General features: G+C 33.2%; 3 protein-coding genes across 3 annotated transcripts; 1 reads left to right on the plus strand and 2 right to left on the minus strand.

The window, feature by feature from the left end:
* The first annotated feature begins 9926 nt into the window (after nt 1-9926).
* On the plus strand, nt 9927-12818 carry LOC132285680 (uncharacterized). Its single transcript, XM_059787877.1, has 4 exons — nt 9927-10143; nt 10351-10599; nt 10769-10804; nt 11653-12818. Exons 1-4 carry the CDS (start codon nt 9943-9945, stop codon nt 12652-12654), a joined length of 1488 nt encoding a protein of 495 aa, XP_059643860.1. The 5' UTR covers nt 9927-9942; the 3' UTR covers nt 12655-12818.
* Nucleotides 12819-13778: 960 nt separating this feature from the next.
* Nucleotides 13779-15857, minus strand: LOC132293842 (SKP1-like protein 1B). Its single transcript, XM_059791485.1, has 2 exons — nt 15477-15857; nt 13779-14159 (listed from the first exon to the last, which is right to left on the minus strand). The coding sequence occupies exons 1-2, from the start codon at nt 15768-15770 to the stop codon at nt 13986-13988; spliced, it is 468 nt and encodes a 155-aa protein (XP_059647468.1). The 5' UTR covers nt 15771-15857; the 3' UTR covers nt 13779-13985.
* A 1568-nt stretch (nt 15858-17425) lies between these two features.
* Nucleotides 17426-21746, minus strand: LOC132293840 (glycerate dehydrogenase). Its single transcript, XM_059791484.1, has 13 exons — nt 21538-21746; nt 21340-21423; nt 21067-21207; nt 20508-20629; nt 20304-20385; nt 18923-18995; nt 18754-18845; nt 18585-18659; nt 18379-18486; nt 18208-18285; nt 18011-18055; nt 17742-17856; nt 17426-17672 (listed from the first exon to the last, which is right to left on the minus strand). Exons 1-13 carry the CDS (start codon nt 21658-21660, stop codon nt 17650-17652), a joined length of 1161 nt encoding a protein of 386 aa, XP_059647467.1. The 5' UTR covers nt 21661-21746; the 3' UTR covers nt 17426-17649.
* Nucleotides 21747-27274: the final 5528 nt, after the last annotated feature.

Below are 27274 nucleotides of genomic sequence, written 5' to 3' on the forward strand. Positions count from 1 at the left end.
GTTGATATACTCGTATATACAGTTTCTTATAAGTATATACCCTTAAAATAAATGAAAGATTTGTAGTTAGATTTGTGGGATTGTGGGACTCTTTATCATTGCTGTATTTGTACTATCATTACTCTGTATTTAGCCTCTCGATTACGAGTTTTCTAAATATTGCAGAAAACAGAGAAAGGGGACAATGGAAATATTAGTGAGAAATTGCCAGAAAACCATGGTGGTGATGATGCTGTTGCTGATGTTGAAGCTGAAATGTGTAGATTTGCATTCCGGGTGGAACGGCTTACCATCTTACTTTTGCCAATATGTTTCTGGCTTTCATTCGAGGGGGCCCGACTAGGTCTGCAATTGGCCGTGATTCTCTTTTCCGGCACCAACATCCTCTACTTGTTGCTGTTTGTTCAGTCAAAATTAAATCCGGAGGTAAACCCTAGCCGTGTTCTACACCTGTTTGATTGGAATATATTGTATTCATATGCATGCAGGGGAAGGGGCTCTAAAATTCTAAAATTTATATATGTGTGATCTTTTATATACATCTCATTACTTCTTTTAACATATTCTAAAATAAAAAACTCTTTCTTTTTTTTTCAATCCTTTTGTCCCTGGTCTTTGTTTGTTCATTTGTTTATATTATATTTATAATGTTTTGGCCCATTATTTATTTGTTTATTATATTCATAATGGGGAAACGTGGACCTATTGCCCTCCGCCCCCACCTTTTCTTTTCCTTGGAATATGGCTCAAGGAGCAATGCATCTCAATCAATCAAAGTTTAATATTATTTTTATTAAAGTAAAGACGGGTTTTGTTTTAAAATTCAAAATTTTCTCATTTTACATTTTAATTTATATAAAAATCACACGGAATTGAGGTATGGTAAGTCTCTTCACTCAAACTGCAATATAATTTTTCAAAAAAATAAAAAATCAAATTACTCTTATTCAAGGACCCAATAGCTGAATAGGTAATCAATTTTCAAAAAAAAAAAAAAAAAAAATTTGACGATTGTGCTTTTTTTTTTTTTTTTTTAATATGTGCTATTATTACATTAAATTAAAGTGTAATTTTTTTTTAAATTGAATGCGTTAAAAATTTGGCTTAAACCTTATTTGGCTTTGTTAGATGTTGGGGCTTTTTTTAATATAAAAATCTTTTTAAATATTTTTGTATGAATATAATGAATAGTAATATTATTTTGACTTAATTTTTTTTTGGCATGCTTAAAATAGTCTTATGGAATATCTTTATTTTTTTATAAATTTAGCCACTCAATTCCAAGATTCTGACTCTGCTCCTGACTGTATGTGTACAATCACACACACACACATGGTACATAGAATTTGAAGTCATTGTTACTTAGAATTTTAATTTTTGAGTCTCAAACCTTAACTTCTGAGTTATCCTTCGTATCCGGCCTGACCTTCCTAGATCAATCCACTACAAAATGGACTGATGTCTTTATTTCTTTTCTTTCTTTTTGGCTTTCTCAATAAAGACACAATTTTTTTAAAATAAAGTTACTTTGTAATAAAGTTTGATGAGCCAGAAAGGATCTCAGTCGTTGGCGACTGGCTGGAGTAAGGGAAGAAAATTCAACGTATTTAATACCTCACGGGAAGGATTTATCGATACACTACCCGACCAACCCGGCGAATTCTCATCGATCACCGACCGCTTTTGGTTCCCGTTGTTTCGGTTCACACAAGAAAATAAATAAATATATATATATATATATATATATATGGTCCTCTCCCTCCCCCACCGGATTCTGTAGCTTTTTCCCCCAAATCTTCCAACCCAGCAACAATCAACAACAGTGAACCCTCTAAAGACCTTCAATCGTGTGAAGAGAGGATGAGAAATCCATTAATCCACCATCGCCACTTCTGCCGGACTGCCCAAAAAATCAAATTAAACTTAGGGGTTTGTTCAGAGCCCACCAACTTGGATGCTTGAAGATGGTGGTGGTAGTTTATATTTCGGCGGTGGGTGTTGATGGGTTCTGGATGTGGTGGGTGTCGTAGTGGAGGCCGTTACGCAGTAGTTGGTGATGGAGATGGTGCTGGTAGTTGACTGGGGCATTGGTACTTCGATAGACACCACTGTACGTAGTTTCGATTACAAAGTTGACGGTTGGGAGGTGTTCGTGGTTTGCCAACACTTGATATATATATATATATATATGGGTTTAACTCTCTCTAAATATATATATACACCCACATATGGGTCTCCTTCTCAAAGACTTCAATTTTGCTATTAGTCTACCCATCATCTATATCTCATTCACCTGCAATTTGTTTACATATGGTCAAAGGCAAAACAAAGTTTTTGGAACAATTTTTTCTTTTTTTTAAGTTTACCCTTTTTACCAAAAAAAAAAAAATGTTTTTGGAACAACAGTAACTATTTTGGGTTTGATTGTCTGTACATGGTGCGGAAAGAAGCAACTAATCGATCATAATCTTTATTTGAGGTGGCTGTGTATATTTTATTCGATGGAGGGGAGAAGGGGTGACTAGATATGTACAGAGAGAGAAATGTGAGTGCATTTTGTAGTGGGTTGATGTGGCAACGCCAAGTCGGATGGAGAGGATAATTCGGAAGATGAGGTGGGAGACTCTTATCCTTTCCAATTTTTCAGAATTGGGAGACTCTTATCATTTCCAATTTTTCAGAATTAAGCGACAAATTGAATGAATTATCAGACATACCCAATTTCTTGTTGCATACAAAATTTTCATCAAAATTTTGTTTTGTATAATCAAAAGGCCATGGCACACATCAATCGTGATAATACATAGCTAATATTTTATACTACTGGTATGGAGCTAATGAAATACATGTTCTCACAATTCACAATCTGAAATTTTATCATTACTATTATTATTTGTCTCTTTTTTGTATTTATTACCATTACTGAATTTATAGATTTTCTGAATATTGCAGAAAACTGAAAAAGGTGACAATCGAAATATTAATAACGAATTGCGAGGGAATGGGCTCCCGCCATCGCGGGATCTCAAGTTGAAGGAAGAAAAAGTTATATGCGACCAGAATAACCAAAAGAAGAGTGGTGATTTGATGGCCCGCCAAGAAAAAGAGTACTATGAAAGGAATGAAGAGTCGGAGAGAGCTTGTTCAAGTGCTGCAAGAGACGATGGGAAGGACTTGAACACGGCAAAAGAAAATGATGGTGACAGGAAGGGTGGTGGCAATGGTAGCTGCCACCTAGAAGAAGAGAAGAAAGAAAAAGATAAAAGGAATGAAGAAACGGAAAGAGCTCGTTCAACTGTTGCAAATGACAATGGCAAGGACTTGAACACGGCAAAAGAAAATGATAATGATGGTGACAAGAATGAAGCACGGAAATTAAATGCCAAATTGGAAGAAGACTTACCAGCATGCGAAGAAAGGAATATATTGAAAATAAGTTACAACGAGGCAGAAAAGAAAAATGAATTGGAAGCATCAAAAAATAGGTATGAAGAAGATTACCGGAAGAAGTTGAAGGAAAAGAAAGACAAATGGGCGAAAAAGCTGAAGCAAGCAACAGAAAAATATGAAGAGGATTGCGGCAAGTGGGAGGAGGAGAAATGCAATATTGCTACAAAGCTTTATGCCGCGAAAACATCTTCTGAGGTCTACCACAATCTATTGCAAGACTCGGAAGAAAATCGCCGTAAATTAGAAGAAGAGAAGAACAATCTAACTGCACAGCTCTGTGCTGCTACTGCACTATCTGAACTTTATCGTGCCATGTTGCGTGACTCTTGTTACCAGTAATCAACTCTTTTTTTTTCTTTTTTCTTTTTTTTTTCTTTTTAGTTCTTAGTATCCCAGTTGATAGGATTTTAATTACTTTTCTTTGTTAGAGAAGTTATTATTAATTTATTAGTCATAAAGTTTCGAGTTTTGGTCTTTCTTAGTGCCACTAGCTCTGTTAGTCATATTCTATACACTCTCTCAGAACGCAGTTACTGGAAATAATTATTTGGCCCAATGGCTATATGTATTCTAGTACTATATAATCCCAGCCCTGTCTTTTCTCTCTTTTACATGTCAGACATCTGTTTGATTGGAATAGATTAGATTATATACATATTTATGCATGCAAACATATAGATACACAAATACATATAGACACACACTACTATATGCAAAGTTCACACAAGCGAAGCCACTATGGTTTTACACTCTTACTAATTCGTATTATATATTTTCGAGACCTCAATATAGTTTTTGTGAATCGGAGAACTTGTTCAATTGTTGTATGTGACAATGGCAAGGTCGACGAAAATACAGTAAAGAAGACATGCATCTTCTAAGGTCTAAGATAAGTCTCTTGCAAGAAGAAAATTGCCGTAGTAAATTAAAAGAAGAGAAGAACAACCTTTGTGATGCTAATGCATTATCTGTGTTCTATCGTGCCATTTTTTATAGGGCAGCTCGGGCGGGCCCAACCTGAAATAACACACTCACTGCACACAAAGTTCACACAAACATATAGATACACAAAGTTCACACAAGCGAAGCCACTATGGTTTTACACTCTTACTAATTCATATCATATATTTTCGAGACCTCAATATAGTTTTTTTGAATCGGAGAACTTGTTCAATTGTTGTATGTGACAATGGCAAGGTCGACGAAAATACAGTAACAGAAGACATGCATCTTCTAAGGTCTAAGATAATCTCTTGCAAGAAGAAAATTGTCGTAGTAAATTAAAAGAAGAGAAGAACAATCTCTATGCTGCTAATGCATTATCTGAGTTTTACCGTGCCATTTTTTATGACCCTTCTAGTATTTTTTCAATTCATCGGATTCTATTTTTTCTTTGTAGTTGTTTGTATTTTTGAAAACAGAAAGAAAATTAAAAATAGAAAATTGTACAAAAAACTTTCTTGGTTCAGGTTTATGAAAACTCAGTTATAAAAATGTCTATTTTTAAATAATTGTCTTTTATTGTTCTCTGAAAACTGTTTAATGTTTTCTGGAACTGTTTTCAAAATTACAAACCAAGCAAACTCTAATGTTTTAAGATTTGTGCTTACTGTCACTAACTCTGTTACTCATTGTCTATAGCCACTCTGATGATTGGATTCAGCTGGGGCTTTGTTTTCTACTTGCAGGGGGCATGCCCCTTTGTATACTGTAAATTCCCACTGTTATACAAATTGTACTAAATCAAAAAGGAAGGGACCAAAAAAAACAAAGTTTTCATCAAGTGATTCTAAGGTTCTATTCAATATGCAGTTTGGTCTTCCAATAATTATTCTGTCTGATCTAAATTAGAGGGGGGATAAGGCACACAAATAAGTGTAATGGGTTTTGATATTGGAGGTGGATCCTAAACTTACTTCAAAGAAATGGTTGTACATGCACAGCAAAAAAGGACAACACGGATAGAGAAGACGAGATTATTGGAGGAGCAATTTTGGGTCATTGGTTCAATGCAAAAGCAGGCAAGGGCACCAAAATATACTACCAGTTTCAGAAAGAAGTTGGTTCACATGCTCTACCAATTGGGACATTTTTCCCAAACCCCAGTGGTTCAGCTTTCTAGCCCTGAATTTCTTTTTCGAAAGAGAAATAAAAGCAGTACTACAATACAAGGAAAAAAACATTGTATAAAAAACCTTGCAACCACACAGCCAATATCATATAACATGCCAATAAAAATGTTCATATTTGTTGGAAAGGAAGTTGAAGGTTTTCACAAAGCAAAAAGAAACCCATGTATTTCACCAATTCAAACAAAATGTGCATAGCATATGTGACAATATCCCAGTCATACTATTGACATTGCATACACTGCTCCACATTTCACTCAAACGCCTATACATTCTCCCTACGCACCTCCTCTTCTTCCTCAGGAGTGAAGTCATTCTTAACGTTAAAGGTCTTACGAATCTCCTCCGAAGTCTTCCCTTTGATCATATCCGCCACAATTTGGCATGTCAGATCTAGCAAGAAAGATAAATAGACAAAAAAGATGAAGCGAGAGACGGAAAAATGCAAGTGGGAGGAAGAGAAATGCAATATTGCTACAAGCTTTATGCGGTGAAAGCATCTTCTGAGGTCTACCACAGTCTCTTGCAATACTCAAAAGAAAATCAGCGTAAATTAGAAGAAGAGAAGAACAATTTGATTGTACAGCTCTGTGTTGCTCTTGCACAATCTGAGCATTATCGTGCCATTTTGCGTGACCCTTGAGTTGTACGTTACTGCACTATCCGAGCTTTATTGTGCCATTTTGCATAACCCTAGGTTGTCCAGCTTCATAGGGTTCTATTTTTATTTTTTATTTTTTCTCTTTGTTAGAGAAGTAATTCGTCACAAAGTTTGGTGTCTTTTTAGTATTTTTCCTTTGTTAGAGAAGTTATTAGTCATTCAGTTTGGTGCCTTTTTAGTATTCCCAGTTCATAGAATTTTAAATTTTTTTCATCGTCAGAGAAGTTATTGGTGAAAAAAGTTTGGGGCTTTGTCTGTTAGTCATGGACCTCATGGTATATAGCAAACGTCCCAAATTAAAAATAATGACAACATTATTCCAGCTGTTTTATTTTTTTTTTTTTTTTTTATTTTTTTTTTTTTCTTGTCTCTTTTTGCCAAAAATAATAATATTAAAAAGAAATTTGAGCACAGTTGAATTGTATCAATATATTATGATATTATTTTTATTTTTATTTTTTTATTGTTATTATTATTATTATTATTTTAATCGGCAAAAAATACACACTATTCCCACACCCGATATGCTAGCTTGGGAATGCAAATATTCACCATCCACTTTAGGAGATTAAGTAGATACCACACCCACCACTTTGGAAAGGTAAAAGAGATATATTGGACCACAGGATGCCCAAGGTCCTAGAAGGTTTCAAAATTTTAAAATTTTCTTATATTAAGTTATATTGTAATTATTTTTTTATATTTTTAAAATCTAATAAATATAAAAAATTTATAGTAGATCTGAAATATTTATATCCTTAAATAACTTTTTTGTCTCTCCACAATCGTTTCGATTTTATATTAGGCCTCAAATATTTATATCCTAAAATAACTTCTTTTTTTTTTTTTTTTTTCTCTTTTGTCTCGATTTTATATTAGGCCTCAAATATTTGTATGCAAAAATTACTTCTTCTTCTTTTCTCTTTTCTCTCTCCACCCTCATTCCGTTGAACTCTGATTGATACACAAATTTAATATTGGTCCCTAAAGATTTATATCGTTATATGACTTTTTTTCCCTCCCTTTTTCTACTCATACATAAATTTAATATTAACCCCCAAAGATTTACATCCTTATATGACTTTTTTTCCCTCCCTTTTTCTACTCCCATTCACGTTTTACAATAAATCCTAACCAATATAGAAATTTAATATTAGGCCAACAAATTTGTATCATTAAAAAAAAAAAAAAAAAAAAAAAAAAAACATTTTTTTGGTAAGTTACACCAGTAATAAAATATTAAATACCTATTTAACGTTATTGTTTAGGAAAATGGTGAAAACTTTACATATTCTTTATTTTTTTATGTTTTATCTTCTTCTTTTCAACAAGTCTTCTCCTTACACTCTCATTACAAGTTTATAGTTGTTATGAACGCATTTTTATTCAATAAAAAATTTGTGGAAGTTTTGGATTTGGGTTTAAATCAGGCTCGATTGTTCTTTTTCTTTAATTATTTTTAATTTTATTAATTTTTGTTATTATAAATTTGTGTGTGTATATATATTTGTATTTTTTTTTTATTTGTGACTAATTTTATTTATATTGTTGAAAAAGTTACTTTTTATTTTTTGACTAAGGCCCCAAATTAGAGGGAGCCGCCCCTACATTGAGAGACCATACCCCTAGACTTTCACAACTCTCTTTGATTTTCCAAATTTGCATATAAATACTGTACTATATAACTAAAAAATGCACAATCTTTAGGAAGAGATGGAAGTAAGTAATACATGGTAGAAAAATTTAGTATGTCTTTTTTCATTTCTGCTTTTGATTCATTTTGTTTATGATGCATGTTGTTTATGTTGAATTAATTATATGTTTTCATCAAAAAAAAAAAAAAAAAAAGTAGTAGTAGTGATGAAGGTAAAAATGATATATATATATATATATATATATATATATAGTAAAAAAGTTAATTATGGTGTTATAATTAAGTTCATTGACCTTTTTGTTATTTTCTTAATGTTATGTTTGGTTAGAATGAAAGAAAAGGAGTGGAAGGAATAAACAAATTTTCTTGTAAAGATGATATAAGAAAAGAAAGAATAATATGAAGGATGAGTCATCTTTTATTCCTTCTTCCTTCACAAATTTTCATCGGATAATACTTGCCTACTCTCCATTAAGTAAGAATAGAAAGTTCATATGTCGCTAAAATAAAATGACAAGTGTCCAACAATACAAAATAAAAAAATTGAGAGGCTATTCGGGTTAAACCCAAAAGTATCCAAATCAAATCATAATATGATTCTCACTGCGTCTCTTTCTCACGCTATCAAAACCCTAGCCTGTCTGTCTCTCTATCTCAAGCTAGTGACTTGCCCAATTCTATTATGTTTTTCATTCTCGATTGCTTAACCTTCCGTCCAACACCCCAGTTTTTCTCCATCACCATTTATCCATGTAGAAGAGCATAGAAAACATCAATTTGTGGCAACGTAAAACATTATATTAGGGGAATCAGATTGGGGTGAATCGGATTAGGATAGGAGAAGTAAATGCTGGTTAATAAAGAGAAGCCTCATGGAGAAGGAAACATTTATATTCCGTCTTCATCCCAATGCATATTAACTGTTGTATCACTCTTCATAAATATTTAACAAATCTCATAAATAAAGTAAATGATGAGTTTAATGATAAATTACTTTTACCAATCAAATTAAATTACCAATTATTTACATTCTCTTCTATCCAACCGAACAGAGAGAAACCTTTACTCTCCCTTTTTCCTTCTTACGAAGTCTAAAAGGAACAAAAAAAAAAAAAAAAAAATGAAGTGCAATTATTATAAAAAAAAAATGTTGTGCACCTGTCTCCCTTTGTTTTTTATTATATTATTAATGGGGTCTCTTTTAAGGTAAATTATTGGCTCCTAGAGTAAAAAATAAAAAATAAATAATGCGTCCTCCGCCACGGCCGCCGGACTGAAGTCTCGAAGCCATTGAGCTTCGAATGCCATTAAAGCTTGCTCACCGGATTTGTGCCTGATTCCACCATTAACGGCTAATTGACCGTTATAGTGGAGTTGTTTGTTTCATTTTGGGCCTTGGGCTGTTAAAAATATGTAATTTTTCTGTTTGGGCCTCTGGGCTCTTTTTCGTCCCTTTGTTTGGGCCAAAGGCCATCCCTGTACAGTTCCTTTTATTTTATATAATAGATTCAACTTTTGAAAAAAAGTAAAAATAAAAAATGTGATTTATTTTATGACACATTTTCTATATGGAGGACATAGACAACCTTATACGGGAACTTTTTGATTTAGGTAATTTAATTTACTTTACATGGAAAAGTCTTAGGTAGCCAAGTCCTAAACCTCAGGCCACAGTGTTATACTAAACTTCTGACTCAAGGAAAATATTTCCAAATTCCAAACAAATTTATGTAAACACGTATATTGTATATACTATTAATATACATACTTTATACGGGAACTTTTTGATTTAGGTAATTAAATTTACTTTACATGGAAGAGTCGTAGGTAAGGCAAGTCCTAAACATCAGGCCACAGTGTTTTACTAAACTTCTGACTCAAGGAAAAGATTTCCAAATTCCAAGCAAATTGATATAAACACGTATATCGTATATACTAATATACATACCTTCAAATACACACACATATATAAATTTAGACCCGGTCTCATCGTTGACATTGTTGTAATGGCGGATGTGATTGAAGAGGATTATAGACTTGCATTTTGGATGGAACGATTTGCCATTTGGTTTGAACGATTTGCCTTTGTGTTAATATGTCGCTGCTGGCTTGCTGTAGAACAAGAAGCAGAACCATCAAATCAGTGGATCCGACTTCATCTGGCTACGGCCTTGTTTCTTTTTTTGTTGTCTAACATCATCTACTTTGTCCTCTTTCTTATCGACATGGCCTCAAAATTTAATCACAAGGTGCGCAATAATATATAAACCCTAACCCCTGTTCTTAATTCATTTTTTGATAAGTAAAAATGAATGAAAGATGGAGGAGATATGGGTATAGTTGGAAACAATTTTTTGATTGGAAATTTCATCCAAATTCCTAGTTAGTTAGATTTGTGGGATTGTGGGACTCTTTATCATTACTCTCTATTTAGCCTCGTTTTCTAAAAATTGCAGAAAACAGAGAAGGGGGACAATGGAAATATTAGTGAGAAATTACGAGAAAACAATGGTGATGATGATGTTGATGCTGAAGTGTATAGAATTGCATTCCGGACGGAACGGCTTACCATCTTACTTTTGCTAATATGTTTCTGGTTTTCATTCGAGTGGGCCCGAGTAGGTCTGCAATTGGCCGTGATTCTCTTTTCCAGCACCAACATCCTCTACTTGCTGGTGTTTTTTGACTCACAATTAAATCCCAAGGTAAACCCTAGCCGTGGCCTATACCTGTTTGATTGGAATATATTGTTTTCATACGCATGCAGGGAAGGAAGGGGCTCTAAAATTCGCTTAATATTATTTTCATCAGATCTGGGTTCTGTTTTCAGATTCAAAATTTTCTCACTTTATATTTTGATTTTTCTGTTTCCAGATCGGCACTGCATCTCAAAAATCACACCTAATTGAGGTATGGTGGCTCTCTTCACTCAAAATGCAATATTATTTTTCAAAAAAATAACCCAATAACAGAATAGGTAATCAATTTTCACCAATTTTCAAAAATAAAAATAAAAAAAAAAACAAATAGACGGTTGAGCTATTTTTTTTTTAATGTGTGCTATTATTACATGAAAATTTTCTTTATTTATAAATTAAAGTGTAATTTTTTTTAGTTGAATGTTTTAAAATTTTGACTTAAAATCTTATTTGGCTTTGTTTGGGTTGGGGCTTTTTTTTTAATATAAAAATCTTCTTTAATATTTTTGTATGAATATAATGAATAGTAATATTATTTTGGTGTTATGGAATCCTGGCTCCACCCTTGTATGCATGTGTACAATTACATATATATATATATACACACACATATATATATACACACGCACACACAAATGGTACATATAGATTATAGACACCAATTATATGCAAGATTCATATAAGCAAACCCATTTTGAAGTCATTGTTACTTAAACTTTTAATTTATTTTAGGTGTCATCTTTTTAAAAATGACAATCAAATTTATAATTGAATGAACATATAATTTTTCAGAATTATCTGATAAATTGAATTATCAGATATACCCAATTTCTTGTTGCATATGAAATTTTCATCAAAGTTTTGTTTTGTATAATCAAAAGGCCATGGCACACCTCAATCGTGATAATACATAGCTAATATTTTATACTACTGGAATAAAGCCAATGAAATACATGTTCTCACAATCCGCAATCTGAAATTTTATCATTACTACTAGTATTGGTCTCTTTTTTGTATTTAATATCATTACTGAGTTCATAGATTTTCTGAATATCACAGAAAACTGAAAAAGGTGACAATCGAAATATTAATAACGAATTGCGAGGGAACAATGCTAATACTGACATCAAGTTAAAGGGACAAATTCAGTGTGCTAAGCTACCGCCATCGAAGGATCTGAAGTTGAAGGAAGAAAAGGTTATATGCGACCAGAATAACCAAAAGAAGAGCGGTGACCTGATGGCCCGCCAAGAAAAAGAGTACTATGAAGAATCGAAAAGAACTGCAATTGACAATGGCGGCAAGACTACAAAAGAAGATGACTGTAACAATAATGATGGTGGCAATGGTAGCCACCTAAAAGAAGAGAAGAATGGAAAAAATAAAAGGAATGGAGAGTCGGAAAGAGCTTGTTCAAGTGCTGCAAGAGACGATGGGAAGGACTTGAACACGGCAAAAGAAAATGATGGTGACAGGAAGGGTGGTGGCAACGGTAGCTGCCACCTAGAAGAAGAGAAGAAAGCAGGAAAAGATAAAAGGAATGAAGAGACGGAAAGAGCTCGTTCAACTGTTGCAAATGACAATGGCAAGGACTTGAACACGGCAAAAGAAAATAATAATGATGGTGACAAGAAGGAAGCACGGAAATTAAATGCCAAATTGGAAGAAGACTTACCAGCATGTGAAGAAAGGAATATATTGAAAATAAGTTACGATGAGGCAGCAAAGAAAAATGAATTGGAAGCATCAAGAAATAAGTATGAAGAAGATTACCGGAAGAAGTTGAAGGAAAAGAAAGATAAATGGGCGAAAAAGCTGTGGCAAGCCACAGAAAAATATGAAGAGGATTGCGGCAAGTGGGAGGAGGAGAAATGCAATATTGCTACAAAGCTTTATGCCGCGAAAACATCTTCTGAGGTCTACCATAATCTATTGCAAGACTCAGAAGAAAATCGCCGTAAATTAGAAGAAGAGAAGAACAATCTGACTGCACAACTCTGTGCTGCTACTGCACTATCTGAACTTTATCGTGCCATGTTGCATGACTCTTGTTACAAGTAATCAACTTAATTTTTTTCCCTTATAATTTTTAGTATCACAGTTGATAGGATTTTATTTACTTTTCTTTGTTAGAGAAGTTAATATTAATGTATTAGTCATTAAGTTTCGAGTTTTGGTCTTTCTTAATGTCACACTCTCAAAACGCAGTTACTGGAAATAATTATTTGGCCAAATGGCTATATGTATTCTAATATATAATCCTAGCCCTGTCTTCTCTCTCTTTTGCATGTCTGACATCTGTTTGATTGGAATAGATTAGATTATATACATATTTATGCATACAAACGTATATATACAAAAATATATATAGACATACACCATACTATATGCAAAGTTCACACAAGCGAAGCCACTATGGTTTTACACTATTACTAATTCATATCATATATTTTCGAGACCTCAATATGGTTTTCCATGCATCTCTTGCAAGAAGAAAATTGCCGTAGTAGATTAGAGAAAGAACCTCTAGTTTTATCGTGCCATTTTTTATAACCCTATTTTCAATTTTTCTGTTTTGTTTGAGAAGTTACTGATCTTTCAAGATTTGCAAGATTTGTGCTTACTGTCACTAGCTCAGATTCAGCTTAGGTTTCTAGTTGCAAACTTGCAGGGGCATGCCCCTTTGTATACTGTAAATTCTTCTCACTGTTATACAAATTTTACTTGACCAAAAAGGAAGGGACCAAATAAAAAAGTATTCATCAAGTGATTCTATTCAATATGCAGTTTGGTCTTCAGTTTGGTCTTCTAATGATTATTCTGTCTGATCTTAAATTAGAGGGGGAATAACGCACACAAATAAAGTGTAATTGGGTTTTGATATTGTAGGTGGATCCTAAACTTACTTCAAAGAAACGATTGCACATGCACAGCCAAAAGGCACAACACGGATTGAGATGACTAGATTATTGGAGGAGCAATTTTGGGCCTTTGGTGAAATGCAATAGCAGGCAAGGGCACCAAAATATACTACCAGTTTCAGAAGAAGTTGGTTCACATGCTTTCACATGCTCTACCAGTTGGGACATTTTTCCCAAACTCCAGTGGTTCAGCTTTCTAGCCCTGAATTTCTTTTGTGAGAGAGAAATAAGAGCAGTACTACAGTACAAGGAAAAAAAAAACCATTGTATAAAAAAACTTCCAACCACAGAAGAGCCAATATCATATAATATGCCAATAAAGAAGTTCATATTTGTTGGAAAGGAAGTTATGGTTTTCACAAAGCAAAAAGAAACCCATGTATTTCACCAATTCAAACATAATGTGCATAGCACATGTGATAATATCCCAATCCTATCATACTATTGACATTGCATACACTGCTCCGCATTTCACTCGAACGCCCACGCATTCTCCCTGCGCACCTCCTCTTCTTCCTCGGGAGTGAAGTCATTCTTAATGTTAAAGGTCTTACGAATCTCCTCCGGAGTCTTCCCCTTGATCATATCCGCCACAGTTTGGCATGTCAGATCTAGCAAGCTCTTGATGTTCAAATAGTTTGCCGCCTACAAAGACCATGAAATACACACCATGAGTTTAACTTCCAAAAGAATGAATATGAACGCAAAACAAAATTTTCAAGATCCATGAGCAAACAGCATGTCTGCAAGGTCGTGAAAGAACAATAAACTACAACTGTCAAAACCAAATAGTACACCCGAAAATTTACTTTAAAGAAGAACATTTACTTTAAAGAAACAATGGAATGAGGATATAACTCAAGTCTAAACAACAATGTAGAGCACCACACCATCTCATACTCATCCATAAACCACAGCAAGGGTCATGAAAGCGAATATTAGATTTGAAGGTCAGCATAAAATGCCGAATCCCACCTGGAAATATCCAATGTTCCTATATAAAAGCTTTAACCCAAAAACAAATCTGTTCTATTACAGGTGAAGTAAAAATTTCTCCTTTCTCATTGGTAATGTTACAGTAACAGTACCAGTCAAAATGTTATACACTGTTTACTCAAGTGTGTCAGACACAAGTCATGTTTACATGTACTAGCAAAAACAAACATATCACTCTGAATATAAACATCATCCATATGAAAGAAGTGCATCTTAAAATTCATATGCGCAGAGCATAAAACGAAAAAGACAAGTCCACACTGTAAGAAATGTTTATAATACTGAATGCTACCCGTGCACTTTGACCACAACCTCATCCTTCCCAAGAATGTGCCCCTTTCTACCTGCCATATTTCAATGTGAAGAACCCAAAGAATGGCAGACAAGGAAGCATAGAAGATCCATGGCAAAACAGGGGAACTGAATACGTAGATTACTAAATATTGTAAAATTACTGATAATTCACAGCTGTCTTCTGGAACTGCTGTGTTGTCCCAGTAATTATAAACAGAAGTGCAAAATTATTTTTGTTATCAAAAAAGACCCAAGTAACAACAACAAACTCACAATGTCCCCATTCTTTCACAAACTCACAATGTCCCCATTCCTTCACAAACTCACATAGAAACACCACCAATATCCACCATTGCAGGTATCCTAAACCTAAATGATATTCAGGGGGAAAAACCCTAACATCAAGTAATACCTGATTCATCCCCAAAATCATTCTCACACTACAGAATATCTGAACAGAATATCTGAATAGTATATGTACACAGTTTCCAAATCATAATAGATGAGTATAAAGTGAAAATGACAACTAATTTCAAGGATATGTAAAAACCCTAAACACATGTATTTGTATCATCACATCAAACCAAACCATCGACAGAAAGAAAAAATCAAAGCAACAAAGGAATATAACAGTTATAATCAATGAAATCAAGGGGCAAAAAGAGGTCAAACCAAGATGAGATCAAAGAGGGTGGCTTGGTCAACTTTGACGAACTCGGTGTCAAAGGTTTTGAGAGCATCGTCGGCAGTCTTTTCCTCCGACTTGGGGGTTTCGACGTGCTTCTTGCAGTACTCAATGATCTTGGACAAGATCTTGCTGGTCACGTTCGGCAGAGGGATGATTGCATCGGCGCAGTCGTCTTCGATCATGTGCTTGATGGTCTGCGACTCCAACGCCACGACCTCTTCCACCTCGAAGGTCTCGCCATCTGAGCTTCTCAACAGGATCATCTTTGAAGTCGACATAGCTGTGTCTCTGAAAGCAATAAACAAAACCCTAACCCTAGAGAGAGAGTGTTTGTGAGATGTACAGAAAGATAAAGAGGGTCGAACGAAGAGCAGGGGTTTAAATAGTACTGTGCGGTGTGGGATTTGGAGTTACCGTGTAGTCCACCGACTTTAAAGATTTTTCCTTTTTTATATTTTTTTTTGTTTGTTTATTTATTTTTTTTGGTAAAGTAATTTTAATAATTTTTTCCTTAAATATTTTTAAAATAATGCTACAATATCCTATTACTAATTTTATAAGACTTCAATGGATAATATTGAACAAAATTTCTTTATTAATAATAAATAAGATATATTATCGTGTTTATCACAATAATTATTACATTATTTCATTTAGGAAAAAAAAAATTATATTATTTCGCAATAAAAACTAGTAATGTGACAATTATTGGTGTCCAACCAGAATTTTTAGTCCCTAATCAATAAAGAAAAATCTCAGAACATTTAGGTCAGTTTGGTACAACATAAATGAAAGGAAAAAAAAATAATGGTAATGGATGGAAATAAAATATGCGTTTGATAGGAAATGTTGGATGGAAAAGAAAATAAAGAATTTGGAGGGATAGAATTAGGCATGAATAGTAACTCTTGTTATTCTCCAAAAAAAATAAATAAGAGGAAATGAAATAAAAGGCTAACACTTTAATGAAATTTTGTTAATACTAAATTTACCCTCATATTTATAAAAAAAAAAATTCTATGAAAGAGAATATAGTTGAAAATTCAATACAATAGTTTCATTTCATTTCCTTCTCCAAACATGATTACTATCAATTTTTTTTTTCTTTATTAATCAACCAAAAACTACAAATAATTAACACTATCCTCTACTTTCTTTTCTTTTTCCTTCTAATTAATGTTATCTTCTTCTTCTTCATTTTTTTTTTTTTTTTTTTTTTTTTGGTAATGTACGAAACATTACCTTAAATCAATGATAGGTATATAAATTAAAAGTAGTGATTATACTAAATTGATTTGAATAATTTTCTATTTATTTAATCCTCTCAAGTCCTATATATTTTTTTCTTCTTTTCTTTTCTCTTTTTTTTTTTAATTTTTTATTTGAAAGATAAAAGGATTTGCGGGCAATCAAGGGCGGAGAGTGAAATGCGTGAGGCTTGCTTTCTTTTCTTCTCTCCCCTACTCTTAACTTTTTGTTCGGCGATAGGAATTTCTAATAAATAGAAAGAATAATGGTTGGAAAACAGAACTCACAATTTCAACATCTGTTGCATTTTTTTTTTTTGGTGGGTCACAAGCACATCAAATATAAGTAAGAACCATTCAGATTTGAATATAAAGATTCAATTAAAAAATTGTATGGTTAAATCCAAAAGTTGCAACTGCTGAACCAAAATTATATATATATATATATATGATAATTGTGATTTTGATCATTGATCAGCATTCCAATTATATTGTTCCCTGTAAGAAAACCAAGTAATCACACTGACCTTGCTTTTACTCTCGGATAGTCAGTTAAAATATAGTAGTGGACGAAGAAGAAAGATTATCAAATTAATCAAGGGCATAGAATCCAGAAAGACTCATAATCACAAATGCCATTATAGACTCAGAAGATGGGAAGCCACTGAAAGCCCTTACATTAGACATGATCAAAATGCCACTATATATAAGACAGTGCAGCAAATATACAATGTTATCAGTGTTCCTCTTAAGATTATACAATGTTATCAGTGTTCCTCTTAAGATTATACAATGTTACAAGCACTCTCCATAAATGAAAACTCGCTATAGAGCACCATCATCCTCAAAAAATGAGTACATCTGCATTACGGGCCCTATGGAGTACGGATCACTGATAAGGCATCCGTGCTTACAGCTTTGAAACCGGTAAACCTGTAAGAAAAGATGGGTATTAGAGAAATGGCTTATAATTGGCAAAGTTCAGATGATAAAATACTATACCCAAGGCTTTTGAATTGACAATGCTTGGGCATGCAGCAGGAGGTGGAGCATTCTCATTCATGAATGGTTCTACACGATTTGGATCGAACCAAACTGGGTATCCTTTAATCTTTCCCTATATTTTGCACAGATAAGCATTGTCATAGTTTTTATTAGAAGTCTAAATATCACTGCCAAGCCAGACCAGAAAACTCAAACTAACAGAAATCAAATTTAAACAGACTGTTGCAGTTCGAGATAACAAGTTCTTTAGCGCCCAGATTGCATACCAGGACATTCAAAGCAGCCAAAGTGGCCATTCCTTCGCGAGTCCACTACATGAACCATTTGGGAGGGTAAATATTTTGGCAACAGAGTAACAAATAGATAAACTTCTGAGTGTGGAAAACTCTGTAGGCTTTTATTGTTAAAGTTTTTCTTTCAATCTTCAAACTATGCGTGATCGATGGAAAATCAAGCAAATTACCTTGGAAGCAGAAGCAATGTGAGGTACCACGATAGCATTCTTCATGTCGGCCAGCCCAGGTTTCATGTAAGGCTCTTCCTAATACAACACCATTAATTAATAATTTATACATTAACTTGGAAGTAATTTGCAAATTGATATGACCCTAGACTGGAAGGAGGATTAACTTACCTCAAAGACATCAAGACCAACTCGAAACATAGGATTCTCTTTCAGATGCTCTACAAGAGCTGCTTCATCAACCACAGGCCCCCTACTACAGTTCACAAGGATCGCTTCCTATAGATTTAGAATGCATGATTTTAAGTGACAAGCACTTGCTATCTATTTCCTTAATTGAATTATCAAGAACAACATAGCACCCATTCAAGATTCACCTTCTTCATCTTTGAGAGCCTTTCTTTATTTACCAGATGATAAGTTGTTTTGTCCAGGATTGGATGAAGACTTATCTAACAAGAGTATCAAGCAAACCCATATTATTTAAAGCATGACTATAATTAAAAAACCTAAAATGCATAATAACTCTGAGCAAAAGTGTGTTACCACATCGGCTTCTCGGAGAACCTCATCCATGCTTGATGCTCTTTTCCAAGTAACAGGTGGTTCGCCATTGGCTTTTAGGAACTGACCATAAGCTGCAACAGGTGAACAAATTGATATAAGCATGTAGTTAGGGAAACTGATTAGTTTCAAAAGATTGACTCAGACGTACCTGTAACGAACTTTTCTAGGCGTGTGGCTTGGTACAGATCAAAGTAAATTAGGTTCATTTTGAACCCTTCAACCTGTTACAGTAGAACAACAGAAATTATTCATCCCTACAGATCAATATTTGGAGTCCCTCAGAGCCAAGTCAAGCAGTGGTCTGTGAGAATCAACTCGCTAGTCATGAAAATGTACTTGAGAATATCTAAATGAGAAACAGGCCCGTGATTGTTCAGTGAAGAAAGAGAAAAGAGAACAGAAAACAGGCATAAAATCCAAGATTTTTTTCTCTGGTTATACCTTGCCTAACTCTTTCTATGTTGTACTGTCAGCTGGTACAGTAACAAAACATTGCCGGACTCCCTTTTGAACATGAATACTGAGAATATTTGATTAAATACTACAATGTGCCCCTTAACTGATGCAGTGTGCAACTCTTTTATGCTCCCAAAATGGCAAGGGACATCTAGTCAGGAGACTAAAAAGATAGAGTGAAGAAAAAATATATAAATGACATGTACTATTGACATGATAAATGACATGTACTATGGAGCTATGACTATAAGCTTAGCAGCTTACAGGTCAACATTAAAGCATATATATATATATATATATATATATATATATATATATATATATTTTTGGTTAGTTATGGAAAAACTACTAAAACATGTTGAGAATGAAACATGATACGTGCTCCTTTCTAATGATATTATTTTTATTCACTATATTAAAGCAAGGATAAACGTTAATTTAAAGGTCTGGAGAGAAGCTTTAGCATCAAAAGAGTGTAGTATACCAAGGAGAAAATTGTCATATGGAATGTAAATTTAGGAAAACTGGATATAAAAATAGGGATATAAATATAACTTAAGACTAACAGGGAATTTTATAAAGAATAGACAAACTTTAGGAGACAAAATGTTGGCCCATCAAGAAATAACCTGTTCATAACATGAATGTCGCTGCAGTTCATATGTTGAGAAGGATGTGTGGTAAGACAAAAAAGGATAAACATATATAAATGAATACATTTGTGAGCAGTTGGAATATCATCTATTGAAGATACAATGAGATTAGATCAGTTAAAATATAGTTTGGTCTTATGCAGCAAAAGACCATAAAATGTACCAATGAGATAAAGATTGAGGGCGATGTGCCCGGTAATTTTTCTAGAACAGATCAGATAATTCTTTTTTGTGGTAAAATCTCATCCTGAAATAAACAACTTTTTTCCAAATTGAGTTACCAATTTATAGAACTCATGAGTACCTACTACCTATAAATGCACTAATTAATCCAGCATCCAACCAAATAATGTGGATGAGGTGAATCTGGTCTAGTTTTAAAACTTGCATGAGATATTCTGTTAGCAGTAAGGAGATTACCATCATTCTAGCATAAGCGGATCCAATACGACCAGCTCCAATCACACCAACAGTCTGTCCTTTAAGCAAGTTCCCCACAAATCTATTAGAAAGTAGAAGCCAAATCAGGTCATGTTTCATCTTTGAAGCACTTGAAATTTGTATATTTTCAAGTAACATATACAGAAACTAAGCAAAGGTAATGGTAAGTAATAGTAGTCATACAGATTAGGAAGCCATCCATCATATAAACCTCCCCTCATGAACTCATCTGCTTCAACAATCCTTCTCGCTGCTGCCAAAGAAAGTGAAGCTGCTAACTCTGCCGTAGTCTCCGTGAGTACTCCCTAATAAAAAGAGCATTGCAACAATGTCAAAACTTTTCCTTATCTGGATCATACAAAGCCAAAATAGTAACTATTTTCTCATGAAGCATATTTATAGAATCAGTTTTATGCCCAAACGTATCCAAGAATATTGTATTTGCCTATAAATGAACCAAAGAATGAATACAAATGTTTTGCTGATTGGGGCTTCCCCGGATCAACAAAGGGGGCAATACATGCTGTTTAATGTAGCTAAGACTAATGCATCGCGAGAAGGTTGCGTTGTGCCAAGAGAACAATGACATGCCAGTAATGATAAATTTTCTGTGGAACATTTTATCAATCACTACAAATGCAACTATTCTTCATAACATGTATACTCCACATGAATTTACTAACATTCATTAAAACAAATATGAACATGAACACGAATAGATTCCAGAGAAAAATAAACTTACAGGAGTATTTCCAACAGCAACACCATACTTAGTGGCAGCATCTACATCAACATTGTTGTATCCAACAGCCATGTTGCTGAAAGCTTTGCCTCCTGCTCTGCTCAATGCAGAGAACAGTGTCTCCCCCCAATCTTCAGTCAACTGAAACGCACCAAAACAAGATCAATCCAAACAAACCCAGAACACAAAAACCATAATTTCGAGAAACAAATAAAAAGTGATCATTTCCAAACATAGCCAACACAACCCAATTATACAGAATTGTATAAATACCTGTCCAATCACTCCATCACACTTATCGCCGATCAGAGCAATGATATCTTCAATAGACAATATAGTTTTTTTCTGTGTGCATATCTGAAAACGATTTTGAACAAAATCTATCACGATTACAAGGCATGTTCAAAATAAAAAAGAACACGCACATAGATATATACATAGAGAGAGTATTTAGGTGATGAAGATTATTACTTCTACGCGACAATCTTGTTCGATTAAGAGATTAATCCACCTGGTTCCGGGCATGGGTTTTGTGCTGATAACTCTGTGCTTCCCATTAGGGTTCCAAACCTCAATTGAAACTGGTTTTGCCATCAAAGTTCTCTGCTTTGAAGCTCAACACCTCTCAGTGTGTGAAACTCTGAAGTGGTGTTAGTAATTGCAACAAGAAGGTTTTTGAATTTTTGTTTCTCTGTTTTCTCATAAAAAATTTATTAATGGTTGATATGGTGTGACATGGTCTACCAAATGCAATAGTATGTACCCAGATGATTAGTTTGAAAACCTAGATTGTTCGGTCCAGAGACCGTTGATTCTGCCGATCTAATCGATATACAAGTTATTATGGTAGGTTGGTGGATGATCGGATGTGGTCCTTTCGGATAAAGTGTGTTTGGTTTTGAGGGGCTGAGGTGAGTCCGGAAAGCGATTGCCTTGAAGCCTTTGAGCCCTTCGTTTGGCATAAGATAAACGAGGATATGGCTCAACTGCTGTATGCCACGTAAGAGGGCAGCTATCCTTTTTTCTCAAATGACAAAACTAACCCTTCTGTCTTGGAGAAACACTACCAGTGTGTATAGTGTGAGTAGACATTGCCAATGACTTAGGCCATTTGTACCCCCCTCATTCCGAATTTTGGAACTTTAAAAATGTCACTTTAATTATTTTTAAAGTCACATTAGTAATTTCGAGAATCATGTCAGCATCTTTTGTTTTCAAAAAATATGCACTTCATCAAACTCTCTGAATTTTCTATATCTAAAAAATAAAATTTAAAATTAAAATTAAATTAAAAAAATAAGGATTACAAAATCTTATGGGAATAAAAAAAATGAGTTTTTAATTTTAATTATTTTTAAAAAAAAAAGTTTTATAAAATTGAATTTTTAAACTTTTTTTTTTAAAATATAGCAGTTAAGGCACTATTTGTGTCAGCCAAACAGTGCCTTAAAGGCCAAATGCATTGTTTGTGTCATAAATTTAAAATTTAAAGCAAAAAAAAAAAAAAAAAACAAAAAAACAAAAAAACAAAACAAATTTTAAAAAATAAATTTTAAGGGGGAAAAAAAGTTTTTTAATTTATTTTTGGCCCAAATATATATATATATATTGGACAAACAATACCTAAACAATATATTTTTTATTTAATGAATTTTATTATTTAAAAAAAAAAAAAAAGAGCTCAAAACAACCTATTTTTTTAGTTGTCGAAAAAAAACCATCCTATCAAATAGTGCCTTAAGGCATTATTCCTAACCTTTAAAAAAATAAGAATAAATAAAAAAAACTTCATGCAAAACGTCACCGTTTTGCTAAAGGCAAAAACAAAAACAAAAAAAAATTCCGATCTCAAAAAAAAGGCTTTGGCTAGACGCGGTGCAGATGCTCTTGATTGGTATAAGTTACATTAATTTTGCTCTTAAAAATACGTATTATTATTACTCTGATGAAATACTAAGAAACAAATCATTTTAACTAGACAAAATATTTCAAATTTTTAAAAGCCAAAATTACTACTTTAATAACTTATACAATAAGTAGTCATACAAATTAAGGCTGATCCAGAAATTGTTAATGGGATAAGCTAATAGTAAATATAAATTTAGTTTATTTGGACTTGTTTGAGTGGGCTAATACTAAGTATAATTTTTTTTTTTTTTTTTTTGACTAAGATAAAATTACCTATATTAATATATAAATAACTTTGGAGTGGGCCCTTGATACAAATTGTGATTTAGCAAATGATAACTAAAAAAGTTCTACTATATAAAATTATTTTTTGAGGAAGAGAGGGGGTGTCTAAGTCACACAAACTTTATCAACGGGTAACGCTTTCAGGCTCCTAATGCATTTCTGCTCATTTTTTCAATATTTGTGACTTAATTTTATTATTTTTGCGCTCCCACTCATGCTTTACGTGACTTAAAAGGTGTCACTCTATTTTTCTCATATTACACTCTAATTTTAAAAATGTGACACCTCCAACCCTAACTTTATAGATAAATAAATAACTTGTATCAAATACCACAACTATCCTCTTAAATATTAAAAAAGTATTTTCATCCTCCCTCTCTTATCTCGAATCAAGATCATCTTATGTGAGGTAGGTCGTGTTTTAAAGCATCATAAGCGAGTCCTTTCAATCTCTAACTTTAACTCTTTAAATTATTATTTTACTTTTTAAAAATAATTATCTAATTATTATTATTATTATTCCTGTTTTAAACTTAATTGATAGTATATATTATTAAACATATAATTGCGTTAAATTATTAACATAAATATTTTAACTTATTCAGATTAGATATTTGTATTATATTTTGCAAAAGCAACATAGCTTAATTACATTTATAAAGTACTAATCGCATACTTAATTTACAACAAATTACCTAAACATGCAACACGATTATGTCGCCTATGGCACTATGCAACAATTTTTAGTAAAATCAAATGTGCATCATAACTTAATTGCATTTTTACTTAGGCTCCGTTTGTTTTTACGTAAGTTATTCTTTTTTTTTCAGGTCAAATATTCTTTTATTTTTACTTTCTCGGTGTTTGGTAAAGATATACGTCAAGGTTAAAGTCGAGTCCATCGGGTGGGACATGTAAAATAACTTGCCGAAAATTAATGAATAAGTTATTTTTGTTAAATTTTAATATTTTTTTTCTTTGTAGATATTTTACAACAACAAAACACCAGAAAATAAAAAAATATTTTTTGAAAAATATTTTAGTAGTTGTTGTTTTTTTTTTTTTTCATACAAAAGATATATGTATATATACATATATATCTTCTATTGATATTTAATGCCTTTAAAATCCCTTGATTAAGTTCAATTTTACAAATTGATCTACTAAAAATGCGAACTCTACTAGAACTATATCTAAAAATCAAATAGCATTCAAAGTTTTGGTTCACGTTCACCCATTAATTATATTAGAAACTTATGTTAGGGACCAATGAGATAAAAGCATACACAGGGCCAATGATATATGTTTTTCTTATTTTAGCATTTAGGCATGAATTGGTTCAATTTTCTTTCTATTCAAATTATTAAATTTTATTTTTTGTTTGAAAGGTAAAAATTGAGTTCATAATTCTTTTTCTTTTATATCCAAATTTGAGGCAATATGATTTTGGTATTTATTTTTTTAATTTAACTTGCATTGGTAAAAAAAGATTAACATATTTATGTTGAAAGGTTAAAAACGAGTTGATGATTTTTTATATATTTTTAATTTAATTTAGGATTGGTGGAAAAGCAATAACATCTTAAGTTAAGCAATATGATATCAATTTAAGTGTCTGCCCTATCTGTACGACTTTAGGATAATTTTTATAGGATTATAGGTGAGTTGGGGAAGGGAGTTTAAAACCCGCCAAATCCAACCCTGTTCCATCCCATTTAATAATAAAAAAATATTAAATCAATATTTTTTTATAATCTATAATTTATACTTTTATTCTTTCTTCATTTTATGATAATTTTAAATTGAATTAAATAATTAAAAAAAAATCAAAAAAGTATTAAAGCCCTAAAAGCTCACTAGACCCCCAATCCAACCGCTTAAATATCAAGAAGATTCAACCTAGTTGTTTAGGAAATCATGTTATTAGAAAGATTGTGGAATCCAAATTTGTGCAAGAATCCACGAAGGATCGATCCATAAAAATGTTGACAAGAATTGGATTGTGCCTACTAATAAAGTCGGCTCTCTCTTATTTGTTATTTTTTATTATTAAATTAATTTTTGTTATTGTAAATGTAATTAGGCTAATTAAAGTGTTGGATTTTATACTAAATGTTAACTATCTATTAGCTCGACCCCGACTGTATTCACGAAGTGGCAATATGAGTCAGGCTAATGGACAAGGCTCTACTACAATTCTAACTATCTATTAGCTCAACCCCCAACTGTATTTGCGAAGTGGCAATATGAGTCAGGCTAATGGACAAGATTCTAACTACAATTCTAACTATCTATTAGCTCGACCCCTGACTGTATTCGCGAAGTGGCAATATGAGTCAGGCTAATCGACAAGGCTTTATTACAGTTCTAACTATCTATTAGCTCGACCCCCGACTGTATTGGCGAATGGGCAATATGAGTCAGGTTAATGGATAAGGCTCTACTACAATTCTAACGGTTTGTCAAACAATCCTTCGAAACGGTGGGTGTAATGACCCAGTCTTTTTCCTTCATTTACTTTTCTCAGATTTTTACGAATATTTTTCTTTCCGTTAGTCTTTTCCTTTCTGAGTTCAGTTTCTCGTCGCTTAATGTCATCTCGAGTACTCTGGAATGATTTCCGAGACTCTTTTCTTTGGATTGACAACTTCCTTTGAGAACCAAATCATTTCCACATTTTTCGTTCTTCGACACTATTCACATTTCGTCTTTTTCCCTATTTCGTCATTTTCCCTATTTTGTCTTTTCTTCGTTTGTCACCTTGTTGGCATAACCTCACTTCTTGTGTTCGGAGTTAATTTTTGACTTCACATATCTTCATTCTAAGTGGTTTCCACGAAACACATATCTTTACTTTTATAAGAAAGTACTCTGGTTGCTCCCGGTGTCCATAGGGGCATGAATGCATAGTTCTTTGGAATTATTTTCTTTTCTTGGGGTGTTTTTCGTAAATATCTTTTGAAGATATTTTATTTCAGGGGTTTTTAAGAAAATATTTTTGAAATATATTTTCATTCTGGGTCATTAGTGCAGTTTTCACTTTTTGGAGGGGCCATTGTGCAATTAGCGAAAGTTATTGCAAAAATACCTCGTCTGGAGTCTGGATCCTCATACGAGATTCATTTTCACATTTCGTTGAGCAGTGTACTCTTAGAATTCCGTTTTAGTCGTTTTTCTTCAGTTTCAGAATTTCTAACTCCGGTTGCCGCCAAACTTGTTCGGGGCATATCTTTCTGCTCGAGACTCGGTTTTCAATGTCGTTTCTTCCGTTATTCATGTTTTCTCATTTTGAATCTTTTTTGCTCACGGAGTTTCACCGTTTGAGCGCGTCTGCTCAAAATTCACTTTTCTGGACCCGGTGGGGCCCTTTCGGTGCACTTTTTGAGATTTTCTATAAATAAGAGACTTAAAAAATAAAAGTCAAATTTTGATCATCTTCTTCCCCCTCTTGGCTGGCAACCATGGGAGCTCCTTGGGCTGCCACCTTTTCTTCTTCTCTTCCACTTGATTTCCTAAGTGAAAAGTCTTCGGCCTTCACGTTTATTGTTCCCCTCGTCATGCTCTACCTTTCCCCCTTATTAGAACCCATTTTTAACCATTTTTTGAGTTTGGGTTTGAAGTCAAGTTGTGATTTTGATGGGGCTTCTTGGGGATTCTTGTTCATTGTGTTGTCCACGACAAAACCCTTTGATATCGTCGGATTCAGAACACTTTTTTTTCGGTGGGCTTTTGAGATTTTCATCTCAAATTGAGGTAGGGGATGTTTTAGGATTATTTGTGTATTGTATTGAGTGTTTCTCATTATTATACAACTTATATGTATGCCTTGTATCAAATCTAGAAAATTAGTATTATTTTTTTCTTTATATAAGAATTAATCTACAAGGATGTATATAGCCTAGAAAATTATTTTTCTTTTTCCAGGCTCATTTCGGTAGACCGATGCTCCATTTCGGTTGACTGAAATGGAGGTGCCTTGTGAGTTTTGGTTGGTTTGTTGCCTAAACAGGTTAAC

Source organism: Cornus florida, unplaced genomic scaffold, assembly GCF_030987335.1.
Source record: "Cornus florida cultivar Cherokee Brave unplaced genomic scaffold, ASM3098733v1 CherokeeBrave_3.0.0_Hap2_Chr02, whole genome shotgun sequence".
Taxonomy (NCBI): Eukaryota; Viridiplantae; Streptophyta; class Magnoliopsida; order Cornales; family Cornaceae; genus Cornus; species Cornus florida.